Source organism: Neomonachus schauinslandi, chromosome 1 (assembly GCF_002201575.2).
Source record: "Neomonachus schauinslandi chromosome 1, ASM220157v2, whole genome shotgun sequence".
Taxonomy (NCBI): domain Eukaryota; kingdom Metazoa; phylum Chordata; class Mammalia; order Carnivora; family Phocidae; genus Neomonachus; species Neomonachus schauinslandi.
The window spans coordinates 196,439,147-196,457,375 of record NC_058403.1 but is presented as its reverse complement, the minus strand read 5'-3'; the positions used below and the strand labels follow the sequence as shown (position 1 = coordinate 196,457,375).

At 59.9% G+C, this 18,229-nt stretch overlaps 3 protein-coding genes across 7 annotated transcripts in view; 2 read left to right on the top strand and 1 right to left on the bottom strand.

Moving 5' to 3' along the window:
• Window positions 1–211: 211 nt before the first annotated feature.
• Window positions 212–8,908, top strand: APEH (acylaminoacyl-peptide hydrolase). Of its 5 annotated transcripts, XM_021686893.2 has the most exons (22): window positions 212–255; window positions 331–463; window positions 1,013–1,139; window positions 1,547–1,640; window positions 1,740–1,815; window positions 1,904–2,067; window positions 2,202–2,339; window positions 2,436–2,527; window positions 2,605–2,645; window positions 2,730–2,851; window positions 3,375–3,435; window positions 4,556–4,653; window positions 5,244–5,295; window positions 6,109–6,197; window positions 6,653–6,791; window positions 7,232–7,315; window positions 7,396–7,476; window positions 7,776–7,864; window positions 7,968–8,158; window positions 8,268–8,370; window positions 8,456–8,562; window positions 8,652–8,858. In XM_021686893.2, the coding sequence occupies exons 1-22, from the start codon at window positions 244–246 to the stop codon at window positions 8,755–8,757; spliced, it is 2,199 nt and encodes a 732-aa protein (XP_021542568.1). In that variant the 5' UTR covers window positions 212–243; the 3' UTR covers window positions 8,758–8,858. The 5 variants fall into 5 exon arrangements, with proteins under 5 accessions (XP_021542568.1, XP_021542565.1, XP_021542567.1 ...); XM_021686890.1 differs by having other exon boundaries at window positions 7,968–8,370; window positions 8,652–8,901; XM_021686892.1 differs by having other exon boundaries at window positions 214–463; window positions 8,652–8,908.
• Window positions 8,909–9,330: 422 nt separating this feature from the next.
• MST1 (macrophage stimulating 1) lies at window positions 9,331–14,065 on the bottom strand. Its single transcript, XM_021686888.2, has 18 exons — window positions 13,978–14,065; window positions 13,161–13,308; window positions 12,975–13,087; window positions 12,778–12,892; window positions 12,553–12,689; window positions 12,359–12,479; window positions 12,100–12,218; window positions 11,756–11,924; window positions 11,432–11,562; window positions 11,247–11,349; window positions 10,973–11,109; window positions 10,851–10,886; window positions 10,645–10,765; window positions 10,392–10,469; window positions 10,117–10,263; window positions 9,931–10,037; window positions 9,692–9,831; window positions 9,331–9,563 (listed from the first exon to the last, which is right to left on the bottom strand). Exons 1-18 carry the CDS (start codon window positions 14,027–14,029, stop codon window positions 9,402–9,404), a joined length of 2,136 nt encoding a protein of 711 aa, XP_021542563.1. The 5' UTR covers window positions 14,030–14,065; the 3' UTR covers window positions 9,331–9,401.
• Window positions 14,066–14,434: 369 nt separating this feature from the next.
• The window catches only part of RNF123 (ring finger protein 123), a 29,664-nt gene continuing 25,869 nt past the window's right edge, over window positions 14,435–18,229 (top strand). The window contains exons 1-3 of the mRNA XM_021686884.1: window positions 14,435–14,578; window positions 16,491–16,609; window positions 16,886–16,970. Of these exons, the coding sequence (XP_021542559.1) occupies window positions 16,528–16,609; window positions 16,886–16,970 (167 nt within the window). The 5' untranslated portion in view covers window positions 14,435–14,578; window positions 16,491–16,527. The remainder of the gene's footprint in view (window positions 14,579–16,490; window positions 16,610–16,885; window positions 16,971–18,229) is intronic.

Genomic DNA, 18,229 nt, shown 5'->3' with positions numbered 1-18,229 from the left:
CCTCCAGGACTCCCGGGTCCAAAGCTCAGATCGCTCTCTCACAGGCCCCACCTCCTCACCCTCGAGGTCCCGCCCCTCTCCTTAGGGTCCTCGCTCATTCGTCGAAGCTCCCGCCCCTCCCACGGCGCGGCGGTGGCAGACGCAGGGCGGGGGGCGGGGGTGGGTCGCTCCTGGCTCCGCCCCCCGCAGCCTCACTTCCGGGCGCCAGCAGGCACCGCCCTACCCCGGCGGCCGAGAGGTACCATGGAGCGCCAGGTGAGGGCTCGGCCCGCGGTGCCCGTGGTCCTTGCAGCCCGGGCCGGGCCTGACCCTGGTGTGTCCCCTGCGCAGGTGCTGCTGAACGAGCCCGAGGAGGCGGCGGCGCTGTACCGGGGCCTTAGCCGCCAGCCCACGCTGAGCGCCGCCTGCCTGGGCCCGGATATCCTCACCCAGTACGGGGGCCGCTACCGGACGGTGCACACCGGTGTGTGTATGGAGGGGAATCGAGTGGCGGGCCCATTCCGGAGCCGTGCACTCGTGGAGAGGAAGGAGATGTGGAGGGGCTTGCTGCTTGGCAGTGCACACGAGTGTGTGGAGGAAGACGGGGCTTGGAGAAAGTGGGTGTGGGAGGGTGCACCCCTCAGAGGACCCTACATCCGGGTGTATGGGGGACACTGCTCGGTGTGTTGTGGCATGGTGTCCTTGAGTGCATGAGTTGAGGGTGTGGGAGTAGAATTCAGACCGGGATACACGGTGTGGGCCTTTTAGTCTCACGCCTCACCATATCCCATACACGTGCCTGGCTCCCCTCAAGTTCTAGGGTGGGGGTGGATGCTGGGAGCAGACTAGTGGTTTCTCTCTGACATGCCATCAGCTCAGGCCTAGACTTGAGTTGTGGCCAAGTGTTGTCCATCCTGCTTCCAGAACATCAAGACAGACTGGGGAGGTGGGCTGGGCCTTCCTCTTGAGGGGCTGAGAGGAGCCTGTGCTGGGACTGGTGAACTCAAATTAAGTCTCATGCCTCTCCTCACAGAGTGGACCCAGAGGGACCTGGAACGCATGGAGAACATTCGATTCTGCCGCCAGTACCTGGTGTTCCACGATGGGGACTCAGTGGTGTTCTCAGGGCCCGCGGGCAACAGTGTGGAGACCCGGGGGGAGTAAGTTTGAGGGAAGAAGCTTGTGGGCAAGGCCACAGCCATCTGCAAGCCTTTTATGAAGGCCTGCCATGTGTCTTGGTGCAGGTAGGGCCCTGAAGGGAGGCCAGGAGCCAGGTTCTTGCCTCTTGGGAGCTCAGGTGGTCTTCTATTGACATGGCCTGATAAGCACTGGAGGCTTTGTCCAAACTTGGGCCTGGATTAGAGCCCATGGGGCGTCAGGGAGGCTGGGGAGAGTAGAGCCTCTGCCCCAGGTAGGAGAGGCAAGGCCATAGTGGAGCTACAAGGGCTGCAGGGGCAGATGTGGGACCAGTCTCAAGAATCTTGTCTAGGAGGTTGTGGCCAGGAAGGGGTGTAGGATGGGACTGTGTGGGTGGTGACCCTGACCTGCTACCCTATGTCCTCCTCAGGTTGCTGAGCAGAGACTCTCCTTCAGGCGCCATGAAAGCCGTGCTGCGCAAAGCTGGAGGCACGAGCCCTGGGGAGGAGAAGCAGTTCCTGGAGGTGAGACTGCATGGGACCAGGCAGTGGGCGACTGGGGGCTCAGTCCCACAGATGAGGCTCTGTTGGGGGGCAGGTAACCTGATGCCCAGATGTCCTCAGGTCTGGGAGAAGAACCGGAAGCTCAAGAGCTTCAACCTGTCGGTGCTGGAGAAACATGGGCTCGTGTACGAGGATGGTAGGTAGCTGGCTGGTGAGCAGACAGGGTGGACAGGAGGGGCAGCTGGAGCCCAGGGCTCCTCCTGATCAGCCTTCCTTACACCCAGACTGCTTTGGCTGCCTGTCCTGGTCGCACTCGGAGACACACTTGTTGTATGTCGCAGAGAAGAAGCGCCCGAAGGCTGAGTCCTTCTTTCAGACAAAAGCCTTGGACATCAGTGGTAGCGATGATGAGATGGCCAGGCCGAAGAAACCAGACCAGGCCATCAAGGTGCTCATGTTTACGGCCAGTCCATAAAGGCCCTTCTGGGCAGCCTAGGGCTCAAGTGTGCTCCCTGCCCACATCGTGCCTGTCAGAACTGGGGAGGCAAGACAGGCTGGACACTGAGTATCTTGTGTTCTTAGGGGGATCAATTTGTGTTTTATGAAGACTGGGGAGAAAACATGGTTTCCAAAAGCACTCCTGTGCTCTGTGTGCTGGACGTCGAGAGTGGCAACATCTCTGTGCTTGAGGGGGTCCCTGAGAGTGTGTCCCCTGGACAGGTTAGCACTGACTCGGCCTGCCTCACTCCTGGAGTCTGGGGGCCCTGCTTGAGCTGCTGCCCCTTGCTCACACTTGCCCCGGGGTTTTGTCTACAGGCATTCTGGGCCCCTGGAGACACGGGCGTGGTGTTTGTAGGCTGGTGGCATGAGCCCTTCCGGCTGGGCATCCGCTTCTGCACCAATCGCAGGTGAGGAAGCAGGGCAAGGCAGGGGGCCTTGCAGCTCAGGCTGGCTCTGAAGCTGAGTGTCTCTCTGGTGGTTCCAGGTCAGCCCTATACTATGTGGACCTCACCGGGGGTCAGTGTGGTAAGTGCTGGTGCCCACCTGTGCTTTGCTGACATACACTGGCCCTGCCAGCCTGCATGATGCTCACATTTTCATCTGGCCTAGAGCTTCTCTCGGATGACTCTCTGGCTGTGTCTTCTCCCCGTCTGAGCCCAGACCAGTGTCGCATCGTCTACCTGCGGTACCCATCTCTGGTCCCCCATCATCAGTGTAGCCAGCTGTGTCTGGTGAGCTGGAGGAGGGTGGGCGTCGTCAGCACGAGGAAGGGATGGTGGATGAGAGATGAAGGGTCAGCTTCATCTCCCCATGGGCCCCTCAGTGGACCTCCCGTCCTGGGTGCAGTGATGGTGTGAGTTCTGCCTGTTTTCCCAGGGCAGGACCTGGAGGCTGAGAGTGCTGGTGTGGGGGGCTTTGCACCGTCAAGACCCACCGCCTTAGAGCATTCTCTGTCTTCAAGAATTCTCCTCCCTTTGCTTCTCATCTGCCCATGGTCAGGGTGTACAAGGGGCTGGGATACAGCCGGCAGTTAGAGAGTATTAGTCCTTGCCCAAGAAGAGCTCCTTGGGAAAGTCATAGGCCCCTTCGGACATCTATCCAGGTCACCAGAAAGGAAATACATCAGGCTTGCCTCAGGTCCTCCCCTCCCCTGAGGCTCCCTAGGGCTGTCAGAGAAGAGGATGGGTAAAGAGTTCTGTGCCCTCAGCACACTGCCCATCCCCCGGTGGGCCTGACCACTGTGTTCTCTTGCAGTATGACTGGTATACCAAGGTCACCTCAGTGGTGGTGGATGTCGTGCCTCGGCAGCTGGGAGGTAAGGGGTGTGTCTCTCGTTGGGTGCAGTGGAGCCTGCAGTTCTGTTTTCCTGCCATCTGTTAGCCCCATGCTGGGTTCTGTCTGAGTGCCCTCCCTGCTGGGCCAGCTTCAGGCCCAGCCTGAACAGGGAGTGGGGCTGTCACCACAGGACAGTTCTGAGAGAAGGAAGTCAGCTGGACCACAGCTGAGATCAGAGTGGCCCAAGCTGGCAGGGGATTTAGATGGTTTCATTCCCATGTTTCCAGTGGCCGGTTAAAGGCTCTGTTCCAAGGGGTCTCAGAAAGCACACAGGGTTGGAATGTCCTGCTTGAAAGGCTCCAAGCTCAAGGGTGCTGCATTGTCCCACTTCCAGGCCCCACCGTAGTGTTTGTCCCATCCAAGCCTTTGAGTCAGTGGGATCTCTGGGTGGGTGGCTCTTGGCTGAGAAGTTCTGGTCAGAGTCTCAGGTGCTCACCACTTTGGGATCCTGGACCATCCCAAGGACATGAGGTGTCTTTTTTCAGGCCACCTGGTCAGCTCCAGGGGTCCTGTAGAAAAGTCATGGCCTGTTTATCTCTTTGGGTTGTGGGGATGCAGTGGTGGGGAATCTGGTCTGAATCCCAGCTGTTCCTTATTAGCTGTGTGTCCTTGGATGGCATCCTCGCCTCCCTGAGCTTCCATTTATTATCTGTGGGAGGTGGTAGCCCTTGTTTTCTTTATAGCATTGTAGTGAGGGTTAAATGAGTGGAATTGATTCAGCCCTCTCTGCCAGGCACTCTGCTGAGCACCATAATGGACAGACAGACAGGGGTCATCTTGGTTCCAGCACTAGGTGCCTACCAGGGGCCCAGCGAGAGCAGCTCATAGGAGAGCCAGTGCATTTCTTCCGAGCAGCTATGGGTTCTCTCAGAAGCCCTTGAGCTCTGCCTCTCCCGGGCCCTCAGAGGCCTCCGGCCCCGGGCCCCTCTCTAGGCAGCTGCCCATCACCTAGGGTACCCCCATGTGTAGGACTGCCATTCTATCACAGTTGCAGGGGCCCTGGGTGGGGGGGGAGTCCCCCAGCAGCCCAGCCTGCCTCATAGGCTTGACCTCCCACACCTCCACCGCTGGACATGGCCTCAGCCCTCCCATCTTTGCAGAGAACTTCTCTGGGATCTACTGCAGCCTGCTGCCTTTGGGATGCTGGTCGGCTGACAGCCAGAGAGTGGTTTTTGACTCAGCTCAGCGAAGCCGGCAGGTAAGGGGCCCTCTGTTGAGAGACAGCCCCTCTGACCAGCCTCCACAGGCCCTGGGCCTGGGGCAGAGCATATGCATACTGCTGGGTGGAATGCCCAGGCCAAAGGTCTTAGGAGCCCCTTCAGGCCCTGCCTGCCCTGGTGCCCCACAGCAGAGCCCTTGGCCTTTCTTTCTGAGGCAGAGGTGCAGTTCACCTTCCCCCAGGCATTTCCAGCTGGGGGGCCAGGGGGCTGCCATTAGGTGGGCCCCCGAACACTATGCCGATGGAGATAGGACAGAGGCTTTCTCCTAGGGATCGGGTAGGGACACCCACAGTGCGCCAGGCTTCTTTTTGTTGGAGTGTGAGATCATTTGTTCCTCACGCTAGCTCAGGGGCTCAGAGGCGTTCCTTTCCTCGGCCAAGGTCCCGCTGCAAGTGGCGATGGGGCTGGGATTTGAGTCCAGGCTTCCAGACCACTAGCCATGGCAACTGAGGAGCCGCTGCCATGGTAGCTTACAGCCCTGGCCTGGCCCCGGGGTCCCTACGAGGGGGGGGAGGGGCCCAGAGGGCTGGGGGTTGTGGTGCTACACGTGGCCTCCCCTCTGCTTCAGGATCTGTTCGTTGTGGACACCCAGATGGGCAGTGTGAGCGCCCTGACAGCTGGTGAGCGGGGCTGGTGTGCAGGCCGGCCAGGCCAGGGGCGGGACGGGAGCTCCGGCGCTTGGGCCAGCACTGGCACCCTTGGCCACTCTGCACCACTGTCCTGCAGCCTTCACTGCGTCTCGCAAGGACCCTGACCATGCAGGACCTTCCCAGCCAACAGACTGCCTCCCCTGCTCCACTCTGCTCTGCACATCCTGGCCCTGCTTCTCAAACCTACAAAATTCTCTCTTGCCAAGATCTGCCAGAGTCATCCTTCCCCGACCTCCCAAACCTCAGGCGGAGGCAACTCTGCTGTCCCAGGGCCCATGAGAAACCCTGTGTTGGCTCCCTCATCTTCCTCTTATCTGGGCCTGTGATTCTGCCCCTAAAATGTCTTTTGAGTCCTCTACCTGCCCTGACTGTAGTCCTTCCTCCACAAGATTCCAAAGTATTGTGCGAAACTGTACCTTGTCATATGGGTTCTGCTAGAGAATCTCCTTGGACCCCAAGCCCAGAATCAGCACCACTCCAACCCCCTAGGCCTAGTTGCCACCCCCGCAGACTGCAGTCATGAAGCCATGGGTGGACGTGCCATGGGCGTCTGCTGTGGCCCCGGGTTTGGCAGTCCCTGGGCTTAGTTTGCATCTGCTGGATGAACAAGGGACTAAGGAGGCTCACCCAGGGCTGCGTGCAGTGGGGTGTTTGTGACAGTCTTTTTGTGGGTGTTTTTTTGCTTCTCGGGGTGAAAGGGGCACCCTGGCATAGAGCCGCCGGCCTGGGACTCTGGCCGTGCAGGGAGTTGGTGGGAAAGGTGGTGGCATCTGCCTTCTCCAGGGGGGTCAGGTGGAAGCTGGAAGCTGCTCACAGTTGACCAGGACCTCATGGTGGCACAGTTCTCCACGCCCAACCTGCCCCCAAGCCTGGTGAGTGTTGCTGGGCCCCAGGCCAGGAGGTGAGGGTTCTGTGCAGCCTGAGCTCCCCAGGTCAGGGAGCTGGCCTGAGTCTGACTGGGGTTGGTCACTGTGTGGGAGGCCAAGACATGGGCCCAGCCCAGCGTGGTCCACAAGGGTCTGGCGCCCATGGAGAGGAACCACCAGGTGTAGGTCTGCTCTATAAAGAATAGGGTGCCTGGGAAAGTGCCTGGTCCTCTGGTGGAATGGAGCACAAGGAGACAGCAGAGCCTAAAAGCTCAGGAGGAAAGGGTGCGTGCTTTTGTGCGTCTCTGCATATACCAGCTCACAACAGGAGTCTATGATGTACCCTGCGGAGGTGGGTAAAAGGCCCAGCATAGTGCGAGCTGCCCATCTCCCACCCTGGCAGAGGTGGAAGGGCAGGGAGGCAGCCAGGCCACCTATGACACACTCTTTCCCCTTGGCAGAAAGTTGGGTTCCTGCCTCCTGCAGGGAAGGAACAGGAAGTATTGTGGGTGTCCCTGGAGGAGGCCGAGCCTATTCCCGACATTTCCTGGGCCATCCGGGTACTGCAGCCACCCCCAGAGCAAGAGAACTTGCAGTATGGTGAGCTGGGCCGGGGCAGAGGGACACCTCCCAAGTTCCCCAGCACACAGCATCTGTGGTCACCTTCCCTGCATCCGGGGCGGGGGGGTTCTCTGTTCCGCTTGTGCATGCTCCTGGGGAGTAGTGTCCGGGTATGTGGGCGCCTACTCTGGGTATCAGGGCTGGGCATCACCAAACCAAATGCTCTGTGGTAGGGAAACCAAGGCCCAAAGACACCGCCTTATTTGAGGCCTCTGACCACATCTCATCTGGGATGCTGTCCTCACAGAGTGGGGCTCCCTAACTAGGGCAGGAGTATGAGCCTCCTGGGGTCCAGGTGTCTTGGACCAGATCTTTCTTTCAGCGGTCAGCCCCAGACCTGCAGCTATGGCTCAGGCCTTGGCTGGGGAAGCCCCTGGGCAGCGGCTCTGGCTCTGCTGACTCCTGCCTTCTCCCTGCAGCTGGCCTTGACTTTGAAGCAATCCTTCTGCAGCCCAGCGACCCTCCAGATAAGACCCAAGTGCCCATGGTGGTCATGCCCCACGGTAGGCATCTGGTCTAAGAGCTGCTGCCCTCCCACTGCCCGTCCTGGCCGGCTCTTTCACTCTCTGCTCCATGTCTGCAGGGGGACCCCATTCATCCTTTGTCACTGCCTGGATGCTGTTCCCAGCCATGCTTTGCAAGATGGGTTTTGCAGTACTCTTGGGTGAGTGAGCCGGGCCCTGCAGCAGTGGTAGGGCTGTGGAGGGGGATGGGGTGGACAGGCAGCACGGGTACCACCCTAGTCTCCAGGCCTGTCTGCAGCCTGGACCTGGCAACCATTACCAGGGACTTCCATGGAAAGGGTGCTGTGGTCACTGGGCAACAGCCTCAAATCTCTTGGCCCCTGCGCCTCAACAGTCTGTGGAGCAGCCAGCCCCAAGGCCCACTTCACAGAGGGGTGAAAGCGCGACCAGGGGGCTGGGAATGTCGCTGACCCCCGTCTGGTTCCTCCCTGGCCTCCAGTGAACTATCGTGGCTCCACGGGTTTTGGCCAGGACAGCATCCTCTCCCTTCCCGGCAATGTGGGCCAGCAGGATGTGAAGGACGTCCAGGTAGCAGGGGCCGGGGCTTCTGGACAGGCTGGAGGGTCACCTGTCGGGGTGTGTTCTGTTCGGGCGGGCAGCTGGCTGCAGCACACTCTGCCCCACCCTGTAGTTTGCAGTAGAGCGGGTGCTCCAGGAGGAACACTTCGACGCTGACCGAGTGGCTCTTGTGGGTGGTTCCCACGGTGGCTTTCTCTCCTGCCACCTGATTGGTCAGTACCCTGAGACCTATGGTGCCTGTGTGGCGAGGAACCCTGTGATCAACATTGCCTCCATGATGGGCTCCACCGACATCCCTGACTGGTGGGTGTGCTCCGCAGGCCCCTGCCCTTCTCTGTGTCGCCTCATCCCCGACACGGAGCCCCCGCGGGCTCCAGGGCTCCTGGGGCTGCTTCAGTGCAGTCTCTTGCAGGTGCGTGGTGGAGGCTGGTTTCCCCTACAGCAGCGACTGCCTGCCAGACCTCAGTGTGTGGGCCGAGATGCTGGACAAGTCACCCATCAAGTACACCCCTCAGGTAGGCAGCCGTCCCCCTGCCCGGTACGCTGCCAGTCTCTCCAGAGCCCCGGGGCCCTGCTCACCACCACTCCCCACACCCCCAGGTGAAGACCCCGCTGCTCCTGATGCTGGGCCAGGAGGACCGGCGCGTGCCCTTCAAGCAGGGCATGGAGTATTACCGTGCCCTCAAGGCCCGGCACGTGCCTGTCCGGTGAGTGCGGCAGGCCAGCCCTGGCAGCTGGTGGGCAGGTGAGCAGGGGAGAACCGCCACCCTTAAACGTGGCTGCACAACCACTGCAGGCTCCTGCTCTATCCCAAAAGCACACATGCGCTTTCAGAAGTGGAGGTGGAGTCGGACAGCTTCATGAACGCTGTGCTCTGGCTGCGCACGCACTTGAGCAGCTGAAGCCCCGCCTCCCTGCAGGAGCCGCACTCGGCTCTTGGAGAGCCCCGGGGTCTGGCGGACCAGCGAGGGGATTCCTGGGCTGTGGGCTTCATGGATGGGTGAGCCAAGGAATGTAGGCTATACATAAGTCATAATAAACGAGGACACAGAGTCTGGTTCCTGCTGGTAACTTTATACCCAGCCATCCCTAACCCCAGCCTCACCGTTGGGGTTCAGAGTACTGTAGGCCCTGGGTGTGGTAGCCTTAAGGACCTCACCTACCTCCAGCATGACGGGGAGGGGACAGTGAGAGGCTCAGCTGCTGCCTGTCAGGGCCAACTGGGATCTCACTAGGCTGGCTCCCTCTGCTGCAGGCTCTTCTGCTAGAAACTGCCCTACACCACCCTTCTCTTACCAGCAGTTTAACTAGGGAACTAGTGAGGACCTGCCCTTCCACCCCGCCTACAGGCTAAGGTAGTCCTCGAGTGAGGTCTCCCAGCCCAGCTCTGCTGGGCTTGAGCCACCCAGGCCCTAGCAAGGGCGTACACCAACTGATTTCCCAGCAGAGGCTAAGAAGCAGCCTGCAGAGGTGTGAAGAGGAGAGGCAGCTTTATGTCTGACAGGAAACTCTGTCCTCTCCCAAGTACATGAGATCGAAGTTGGGCCTAGCCCAGCCGCATGACCTTGTGAATCCAGTCCGTAAACACAGAGACGCGCATGAAGATGGCTGGCCAGCGGGGCCGGGCGCACACTCGGTTGGGGATTATAATGCCCTCCAGGACCCAGCAGTCATGGGTAAAGCAGGCAAGTGGGCCCCCGTAGTCACCCTGGTAGATGGAAGACCTGGTGAGGGGGCCCTGGGCCAAGGCAGACACTAGCCTCCTTGGGGATAAAGTAGTACATTTTCAGGTTCCCGGACCCTCCCTGAGCTGGGAATGGGTGCCCCAGCACTGACCTCACAGGCACCCACAGGGGCCAAGAGTCCCTTAGTGCACATCTCATTCTCCCGTACACGTCCGCGGTGCTTGACGTTACATTCCTGGTTGGAGATGACGTTCAGCGAGGCCACATTTAGGACTTTGTTGTTCCCTGTACCTACGGTGATAAGAATGGGAAGGAGGAGAGGGTCTCTGGGTAGGATCTGAGGCTAGGCCTCCTGGGTAGCCCATGCCCCTGCACGGTGTTCTTTCTTACCTTTGGTCTCACCCCAGCCTGCGATCTCACACTTGGTGCCTGGAGGCACCACATACCGCTCAGGGGGCAGGCAGATCAGGGCCACTCGCTGGTTCAGGGTCACAGGTCTTTAATGGGAATGAGGGTGCTCAGCGTGTAAGCCCACAAGGCTCAGCCCCACCTCACACCTCTTGACTTGTCACACACCTCTCCAGCTTGAGCAGAACAAGCTGGGAGCCTGAGGGCCCGCACACCATCTTGGCCACGGGGACCTGCTGCAGGCCTGGCTCCCCCGGCTGTGGGTTCTGGAACAGGGTGCCCAGCCACACCTCATAGCCCATGAGAGGCACATGGCTGGGGGAGAAGCTCTGCTAGATCAGTCGTGACTCATAGTCTGCTGCCCCAAGGCTCACCTGGGAAAGGTAGCTAAGGGGAAGATGAAGGCAGGAGGGTGGGACTGGGTCCCCAAACCCAAGGCTCACCAGGAGGAGAAGCACTGCCGGGCGGTCAGTACCCACTGCTCCTTCACTAGGGAACCCCCACAGAAATGCTGGCCATGCCTGAAGGAGTAGAGGTTAGGAGAGAACAGTGAGTTCTGGGACACAGGCTGGACTTGCAATCTCTTGGCTAAGACCCCCGAGGCCAGGGACAGGTTCCCACTCCCCAGGCATAAGTGCAGAGGATATAAGGATATGCCCTCGGCTCCTCTCTTGAGGAGAGGCAGTTGTGCCTCACCGATTACGCAAGCTGACTGTCCAGGGCGAGTTCCCAGGCTGGCCCCCCACCACACGCAGCCTGGAGCGCTGCTGGTCCAGGCGGGTCACCCTCTTGCCACACTTCTCAAACACCACCTGGTCTGGGGCATAGAATGGGCCTCGGGAAACTCCGACTGGATAGAGGCCCCTAAGAGGCCCCAACCCAGGCCTGGCCCAAGTGCATACCTGGGGGCTCCAGGATGGACGGTGGTTGGTCATCATCTGAAAAACCAAGTTCACCTGCGTTGAGGGAGCCAGCCCTCTAAGGTGGAGGCTGGGGGCGGGCCCCGAGGGAGTGTCGCGCTTACCGCAGCGCCGCAGTGCACAGTAGTCGAACGGAGTCCCCGGGTCCGTAGTGTAGCACCAGGGCCCGTGGCTATCCCTATCCGGGTTCCGGCAAAAGTTCTCCTCCAGATGCGCGTGGGGGGCGGAGGTGGGTGTGAACCTGGGCGGGAGAGGACGCAAAGTCCTAGCAGGGTAATCCCAAACCCCTGCCGGGCTCGTTAGAGAGGTGACGGCGTGCCGCCTTAGGGGAGCCTGCGGCCTTGGTCCGGGAGGGGCCGGGCGCGCGGACCGACTCACTGCGGCTTGTGCGGCATCTCCGCAGACCAGTGCTGGCACGGGACGCCCTTGCGGGTCCTGCTGACCGAGCCGCGGTACCGCTCCCCCACGCCGTTGTAGCAGTCTGCGGCGGGCGGGGGCGGCCGTCAGCCGGTTCTCGTCCCAGCCCTCCGGCTCAAAGCTCCCAGTCCCAGCTTGGGCCTTACCTTCGGGCCGCACGTCGTCGGCGCAGCGCGGGATCTGGTAGCAGAAGGCCACGCGCATGCCAGGCCGCGACGTAAAGCACCAAGGCGCCTCGGAGCCGTCGGGGTTCCGGCAGAAATTCTCCCGAAGATCCCTGAGCGGGCGCTCCTCTCAGTTCTTGGTGGGGCGCAGCCCACCGGCCGGCCAGCCTCCGGCTGGAGCCCCGCCCCCGGCTGGAGCCCGCCCCCCTGCGCTCCCCCCACCTTCAATCAAGCTCCGCCCCGGGACCCCACTCCTGAGGTCCCAGCTGCAAAGGTACGCCCCCCAGCGGCGGCCCGCCAGCTCACTTGCAAGCGTATTTCTCCGGCGCAAAACGATGCTGATGCGGGTTCTGCGCGTCCCACCGCTGGCAGGGCACGCCCGCGGCGGTGGTGTTGGCCGTGCCCCGGTAGCCCTCGCCCTTCCCGCGGAAGCAATTGAGCGTCGTGGCCTCGTGGCGCGGCTGTGCCCCGGACCCTTGGATGGACGGGTCGGAGCCCGAGTGGGAGCTGAGACCGCGGCCGGGGCGGAGGCCGAGTACAACGCCCGCGGGCCCACCGCCGGGTCACGCCTAGTCCCTCCTCTCTCCGCAGGCAGGCCACGCCCCCCACGTTTCCCAGGTGCCCTCCCAGGCCCCGCCCTCGGGCCCTACCGCAGCGGGGGAGGTCGCAGAACTCTCGCTCCACCTGCGGGTCGGTGGTGTAGCACCAGGGCCGCTCGGAGCCGTCAGGATTCCGGCAATAGTTGTCGTCCAGATCTTTGTCAAGGAACCTGGGGGCGGTAGCGAGGCGCGAACAAGACCCTGAGCCTCGGGCCCAGGGTGGCCCCTGCCGTATTCCCGGGTCCCGCCCCTGGAGTCCTGGGCCCTCCCCTAGTCCGGCCCCCACGATGCCGCGCCCGCCCACACGTACTTGCCCGGCTCAAAGGGGTGCGCGTGCGGACGCTGCAGGTCCCAGCGCTGACACTCGCGTCCGGACTCGGTGCGGTCCACTGCGCCGCGATAATCCTCGCCATTGCACCAAACGCAAGCGGCTGGAAAGACAGGCCGGTGGGTTCGTGGACGGGCGTGGGCATGCTCCTCCGGTCTCGACCCAGAGCCGCTTACCCTCCCGGCAGGACTTGATGCCACAGCTCTGGAAGCGCACTGCAGGGTCTGTCGTGTAACACCAGGGACCTCCGGGGTCCCGGTCAGGGTTGCGGCAAAAGTTCTCCTCCAAGCCGTTCCGGAGTGTGGGCGTGTACCTGGGGGCAGAGAGCAGCAATTCAGTGCGTGCTGGGGTGGGGGCAGGCGCCGGGCCGGGCAGGGACCGAGGGGAGGTGTCTGTCTTACTTGTGGTCATTGGGGAACCTATGGCTCCAGTGCTGGCAGGGTAGGCCGCCAGTGGTGATGGCCACCGTGCCCCGGTACTTGACCCCATTGTCCATAATGCAGGTCTGCACATAGTCTGGGAGGAAGAGACCCATTGTCAACAAGGCCTGAGGCCTCAGCAGCCCTATCCCTGGCCCACCTTCTCCACAGCCACTTACCTTTCTTTTGGAAGAGGTCACAGCGCCCCGAACGTTTCAGCTGAGTATAGGGTGAGTATTGGGTCCATGGCAGCAGTTGGCAACCGTGGCTGCTCACATTGTAGTGGAAGGCCCTGGGAGGACGAGGCACAGGGTCGCCCAGGTTCACCTGCCACCCAGTCTTACCTAAGTCCTGTAGTCACTCACCTGCAGTCCAGTAGGGGCCCGCAACGCCCTGCACACTCCTCAGCATCTGCCACATCCTCTTGCCAAGGCCCGGGCCCCACTGCGTGCCGCAGGTGTTGCAGTTCCGTACCCCGGAGCACCTGAAAGTCATTCAAGGGCGAGCGCTGCCCTGCAGGGGTGGGCGTGCACGTCAGTGCATTTATGTCCGCACATCCACACTTCATGCAGGTGATCAAAGCTACAAGGCCCCTGGGATGGACCCTGTGGGCACGTTCAAGGGTGAGACCCCTGTACGGGGAGAAGCAGGCCCAGACATGGTAGTTACCACCAGTGGTCATGTTTACTAGGCAAGGCACTAGGCTCAGGTCTAAAACCTACAGTATAATGAGAGCAGTGGGTGATGGTGCTTGCCCTGTGGAGCTTATTTCATCTCAGCAACACTAAGGCTCAGAGCTGTCCTATTACCCAGGCAGAGGCCCAGCCCAGGCATTCTGACTCCAAGTCTGGGCTCCCATCAGCAGCAGGGCATACGCTAGGTTAGAGGGTTAGATTAGGCTCATGAGGGGTAACTGCCTGATGTGCGCATGCATCTGTGCGGTTCCCACACTGCCTCAATGCTACAGCAGACATTCTAATTCTAATGCAGGCATTCTAATGCAGGCCTGAATAGGCAGTGCCCAGATGTATTCCTGGGGCTACCCAGCTCTGCACAAGAAGCCAAGAGCATTCATTGGCTCCATGCCCAGTAGGAAAGTGAGCTCCTGGCCTGAATAGCAGGGTGGGCCCAGGGATGACCCCTTCCTGAAGGCAAATGGGGATCAGGGTGGGGGGCACTCACCAGGGGCCCCTGAGCACTGCGTCAGAAGCAGCAGGAGTGGGAGCCACCCCATCCTCCTGGCTGGAGGTTGCACTGTGACCCACCACAGCCCTATCCGGGAAGTTGTGAAACCTGTCCCTACGGGATTGGGTGGCTCTGCCTCCACACCCCCACTCCAGGCCTGCTGGAGCCTGACCTGAGACTCAGTGGCCGGAATGGGGGTGGAGCCAGGCCTCAGGCCCCCGGGGTGAAATGCAAGGGCCCTTACTCTGGCACAGTTAGCCCCTGCCCTATGTAGTGGGCAGGTGTTCAGTGGGGACACTTGATGTGCCCTGGGGTGGGGTTGGAGACCCTCTGCAGCCTACGTTGCTCTGAAGGGCAGAGTGGTGTGGGCATGATTGGTGCCAGAGGCTTGGGTTCTAGCCCCTGGGTGGTACGATACTAATCTTTTCTGAGCCTCAGCTTTTCCCTGTAAAGTGGCAAATGTTCCCTGACCCAGCTCAAAGCAGCCTGCCCCTTTTGCTGACTTATCAGCCCCAGCTGTAGGCAAGTCAGCCCACACCCCGGCAGCAGAGCCCAGAGAGGCTCACCTCACCAAGTCACAGTTGCCATCCCAGGAAAGGTAAGCGAGGCGACCTGTCTGGCCTGAATGGACGTGGGAGTGACAGGTAGCAGGGACCCTGGCCGGTAGCCTTTCAAATGTTCTGGGAATCTCTGGGCCCGGCCTCCACGTACGGGTAGGAGTTGGGATAAGCGGCCTGGGGCTCCCAGTTAGGACGTAGTGCTCAGACCCGGCTGGGCTAGGAGCTTCTCCTGTGCAGGCGGGGGCCGGAGGCGGTTGGGCTGTCGGTCGAGGCCGAGGCCGGGAATGACCCGGCTGGGGACCGCGAGGGGGCCCCCTCGCGCGGACGCCGGGCGCGAGCCGATGCGCGTGCGCGGCAAGACCGCGGTTTGGCCCTGGACAGGCGCCGTAGACGAGAGGCTGGGTGGGTGTTGTGAGCCGGGGCGCCGCGGCCGAGGCTGGGGGTGAGTGAGGGGCGGCTGGGCTCCGAGCAGGGCGGGTCCCTGCCGCTCCCCTCCCGGCCGTAGCCGGCCCAGTGTGAGGGTGCTCGCCGCCCAGGGCTTGCAGCCTGTGCCGCGAGACTCTGGGCTGGAGCTGGCCTGGAGGATCCTCCGGAGCTTGGGGCCGGGCGGGGGCGACTTGGGGGAGACATGCGCTGCTCTCTGCGTCCTTGGGCTCCGAGATGGGGTCGGTTCCGTTCCGAGCCCGGATCCCTCGGCGGGGCTGGACAGGATCGACGGGGCAGGGAATCCCTGAGCAACGGCAAGTCCGCCTATCACCTGGGTCCTCAGCACCTGACACCCGGAGTGGATGTCTGGAAGGTTTGCTGATCAAATGTGTGACCGGGTCTAATCTGCCCCGCACCTCCTCTGGTGTGAGATGGGCAGCGGTCAGTCATGGACGCCCGCGGAGGGCCGGTCGTAGGCGGCAAGGCGGGACAGTCACCTTCCCCAGGGGCAGGCGTGGTGCGGGCTGTGAATGGGCAAGGGTGTGTGGTGGGAACAGAGGACCTGTGTGAGGTGAGATAAGGAACTGGGCTGCAGAGATGGGAGTGCAGTCGAAGGCAGTGCTAGAAGGCCAGGCTCCAGACTAGAGTTCATAGAACTTTCTGTGATGATGGGAGTGTTCTATATTTTCAGTGCTTAGTACAGTAACTGCTAACCATATGTAGTTACTGAATTTTTGGAAGGTGGCTAATATGAGAAGTTGAATTTTTAATTTTTAAGTTTTAATTCACATGTAAATAGCTGTGCATGGCTAGCGGCTACTGCGTTGGGCAGCACAGCTCCAGATCACTGAGGCAGTCACCAGCGACTTAGTGCATCTTCTGAAACAGCTGCAGCAACACCATGGCATGGGTGGGGTGGGCAGCAATGGGAAGAGCAGCAGGGTCTGCAGTGATGACTGGGCGAGGGTGGTGCTCTGATGGGTGAAAGGCTGGGCGTGCGAGTGGGAAGAAGAAAACTAGCAGGCCTGTGGACAAGAGAAGGGAAGATCCTGGCCTTGGGTGTCAGCAGGACTTAGGGCTGGAGATGGCACCAAGCCCTTGGATGATGGGCCACACTTAGGGGAAGGTGGGGTAGGGTTTTCTCTACTGGATATGAGCTAGACCCAGTGTGGCTTACAACTGAGAAGGAAACAGGGTCTGTCTGTCTCTGGGCCACCTCACTTTGGACACTTGGGTCTCATTTTTCTGGGGTTGAGACATTTAGTTTGGTGCAACACACCTATATGTGACAGCTACTCTCTGTCAGGCCCTGTGCTGAGCCCTGGAATGTGGTGGGGTCCCTATCCACCCTCCCTGTGTAGGAACTGGGAGGCCCCTGCTCTCTTGTACCCTGGGGTTGGTTTGTGTGTGAGTGTGCATGCACCTGGCCTCACCTGCTCCCAGGCCTTCTTGCCACCCCAGAACTGAGGTCATTGTGGGGGCCCTTGGCTGGCTTCAAATAGATAAGCTCTGCCTCTGGCTCAGCCCCCCAGGACCGCTGGCTGCCCTCACGAGATGAAGGATGGCGTCCAAAGAGTCCAGCATGTCTTTCTCCCGCAAGAGCTATAGGCTGACATCAGACGCTGAGAAGTCCAGGGTCACAGGTAAAGGCTGGCAGGGCTGGGAGGAGGCTCCTTGTGTTGAGGGAAGGAGAAGGAAAATACAAAGGCAGTAAAGCCCCACGTCTCATGAGCTGCAGGCCCTGCTGCACCCCTTGTCCTGTGAGCCAGCTCTTCTTCAGCAGCCCTGGGGCAGTACACCCAATGTGACTGCTTTTCTGAGCCCTGTGGCTGGCCTGGGACCAGGAGCCTTGAGGGCCAGCACGGTCTGGGAGCTGCACCGACCATGTGACCCTTCTCTCCCTCTGCCTTGTGGCACAGGCATCGTGCACGAGAAACTGCTGAATGACTACCTGCACCGCATCTTTTCCTCTCCTGAGCATGCGCCCACTGCAGCCACCAGCAGGTATGGCCCTGTGGGTAGCCCCTCACTCCGAAGGACCAGACCAGAGGCTCTGGGTAGACCGGCTTGGGTTCTCTTCTCACTCTGCCACTCCTGGCTGTGAGACTTCTGGCCAGAGAGTCTGCATTCCAGCCTCTGCTGCTTCCTCTCCCCTGGCCGTGTTAGTACCTTCCTTCTGAGGGGGGTGTGGAGGTTAGGGAGGTGGTGCACATGCAGTCCTTAGGATAGCAGCTCACCCCTACTCCACAGTCAGCATCTGGTCCATGTGTGCCCCTGCCTGCACTTCGGTCCCATCCCGGTCCTCTGTAGCCTCTGCCTGACCCTATAAAGTGCAGACCCTACCAGCCTCTTTTCCCTGCAGGTTGAGTGTGTTTAAGCTTAATGCAGATCAAAGTTACAAGTGCACTTGAGCAGAAACTTAGAAGAAAAAGAAAGAAAAAATCTGTTATCTTGTTATTCTAACACGACCACTTGAGTGTGATTTCTTTGTTTTTCTTATTTTGTGACGTATGTAGTTTGGATTATGCTGTATAGAAATTTTTTAAAACTTCTGTCATCTTCAATTCTTTTTTTTTTTTTTTAAAGATTTTTTTTTTTATTTTAGAGAAAGAGTGCATGGGCAAGCTAGCCCATGAGGGGGGAGGGGCAGTGGGGGAGGGAAAGGGAAAGAATCTCAAGCAGACTCTGCGATGAGCGTGAAGCCCCATGCAGGGCTTGATCTCATGACCCTCAGATCATGACCTGAGCCGAAACCAAGAGTTGGACGCTTAACTGACTGAGCCACCCAGTCACCCCCACCTTCAGTTCTTAAAAAAAAAAAAAAAGTTTTATTGAGGAATAATTGACATGTAATAAACTACATGTATTTAAAGGATAAAATACAGTAAGTTTTAATCCAGATAACCTGTGAAACCCATCAAGCTAGTGGACAGGTTCCTCACCTCCAAAAGTATACAGAAGTTTAGATCCTATCTGTCATTAAACGTTTTCCCCTGAGTGGTTTTTTATTTCTTTTTTTTTTTTTTTTAAAGATTTTATTTATTTATTTGACAGAGAGAGACACAGCGAGAGAGGGAACACAAGCAGGGGGATTGGGAGAGGGAGAAGCAGACTTCCCGCGGAGCAGGGAGCCCGATGCAGGGCTTGATCCCAGGACCCCGGGATCATGACCTGAGCCGAAGGCAGACGCTTAACGACTGAGCACCCAGGCGCCCCTGGTTTTTTATTTCTTTTTTTTTTTTTTTTAAAGATTTTATTTATTT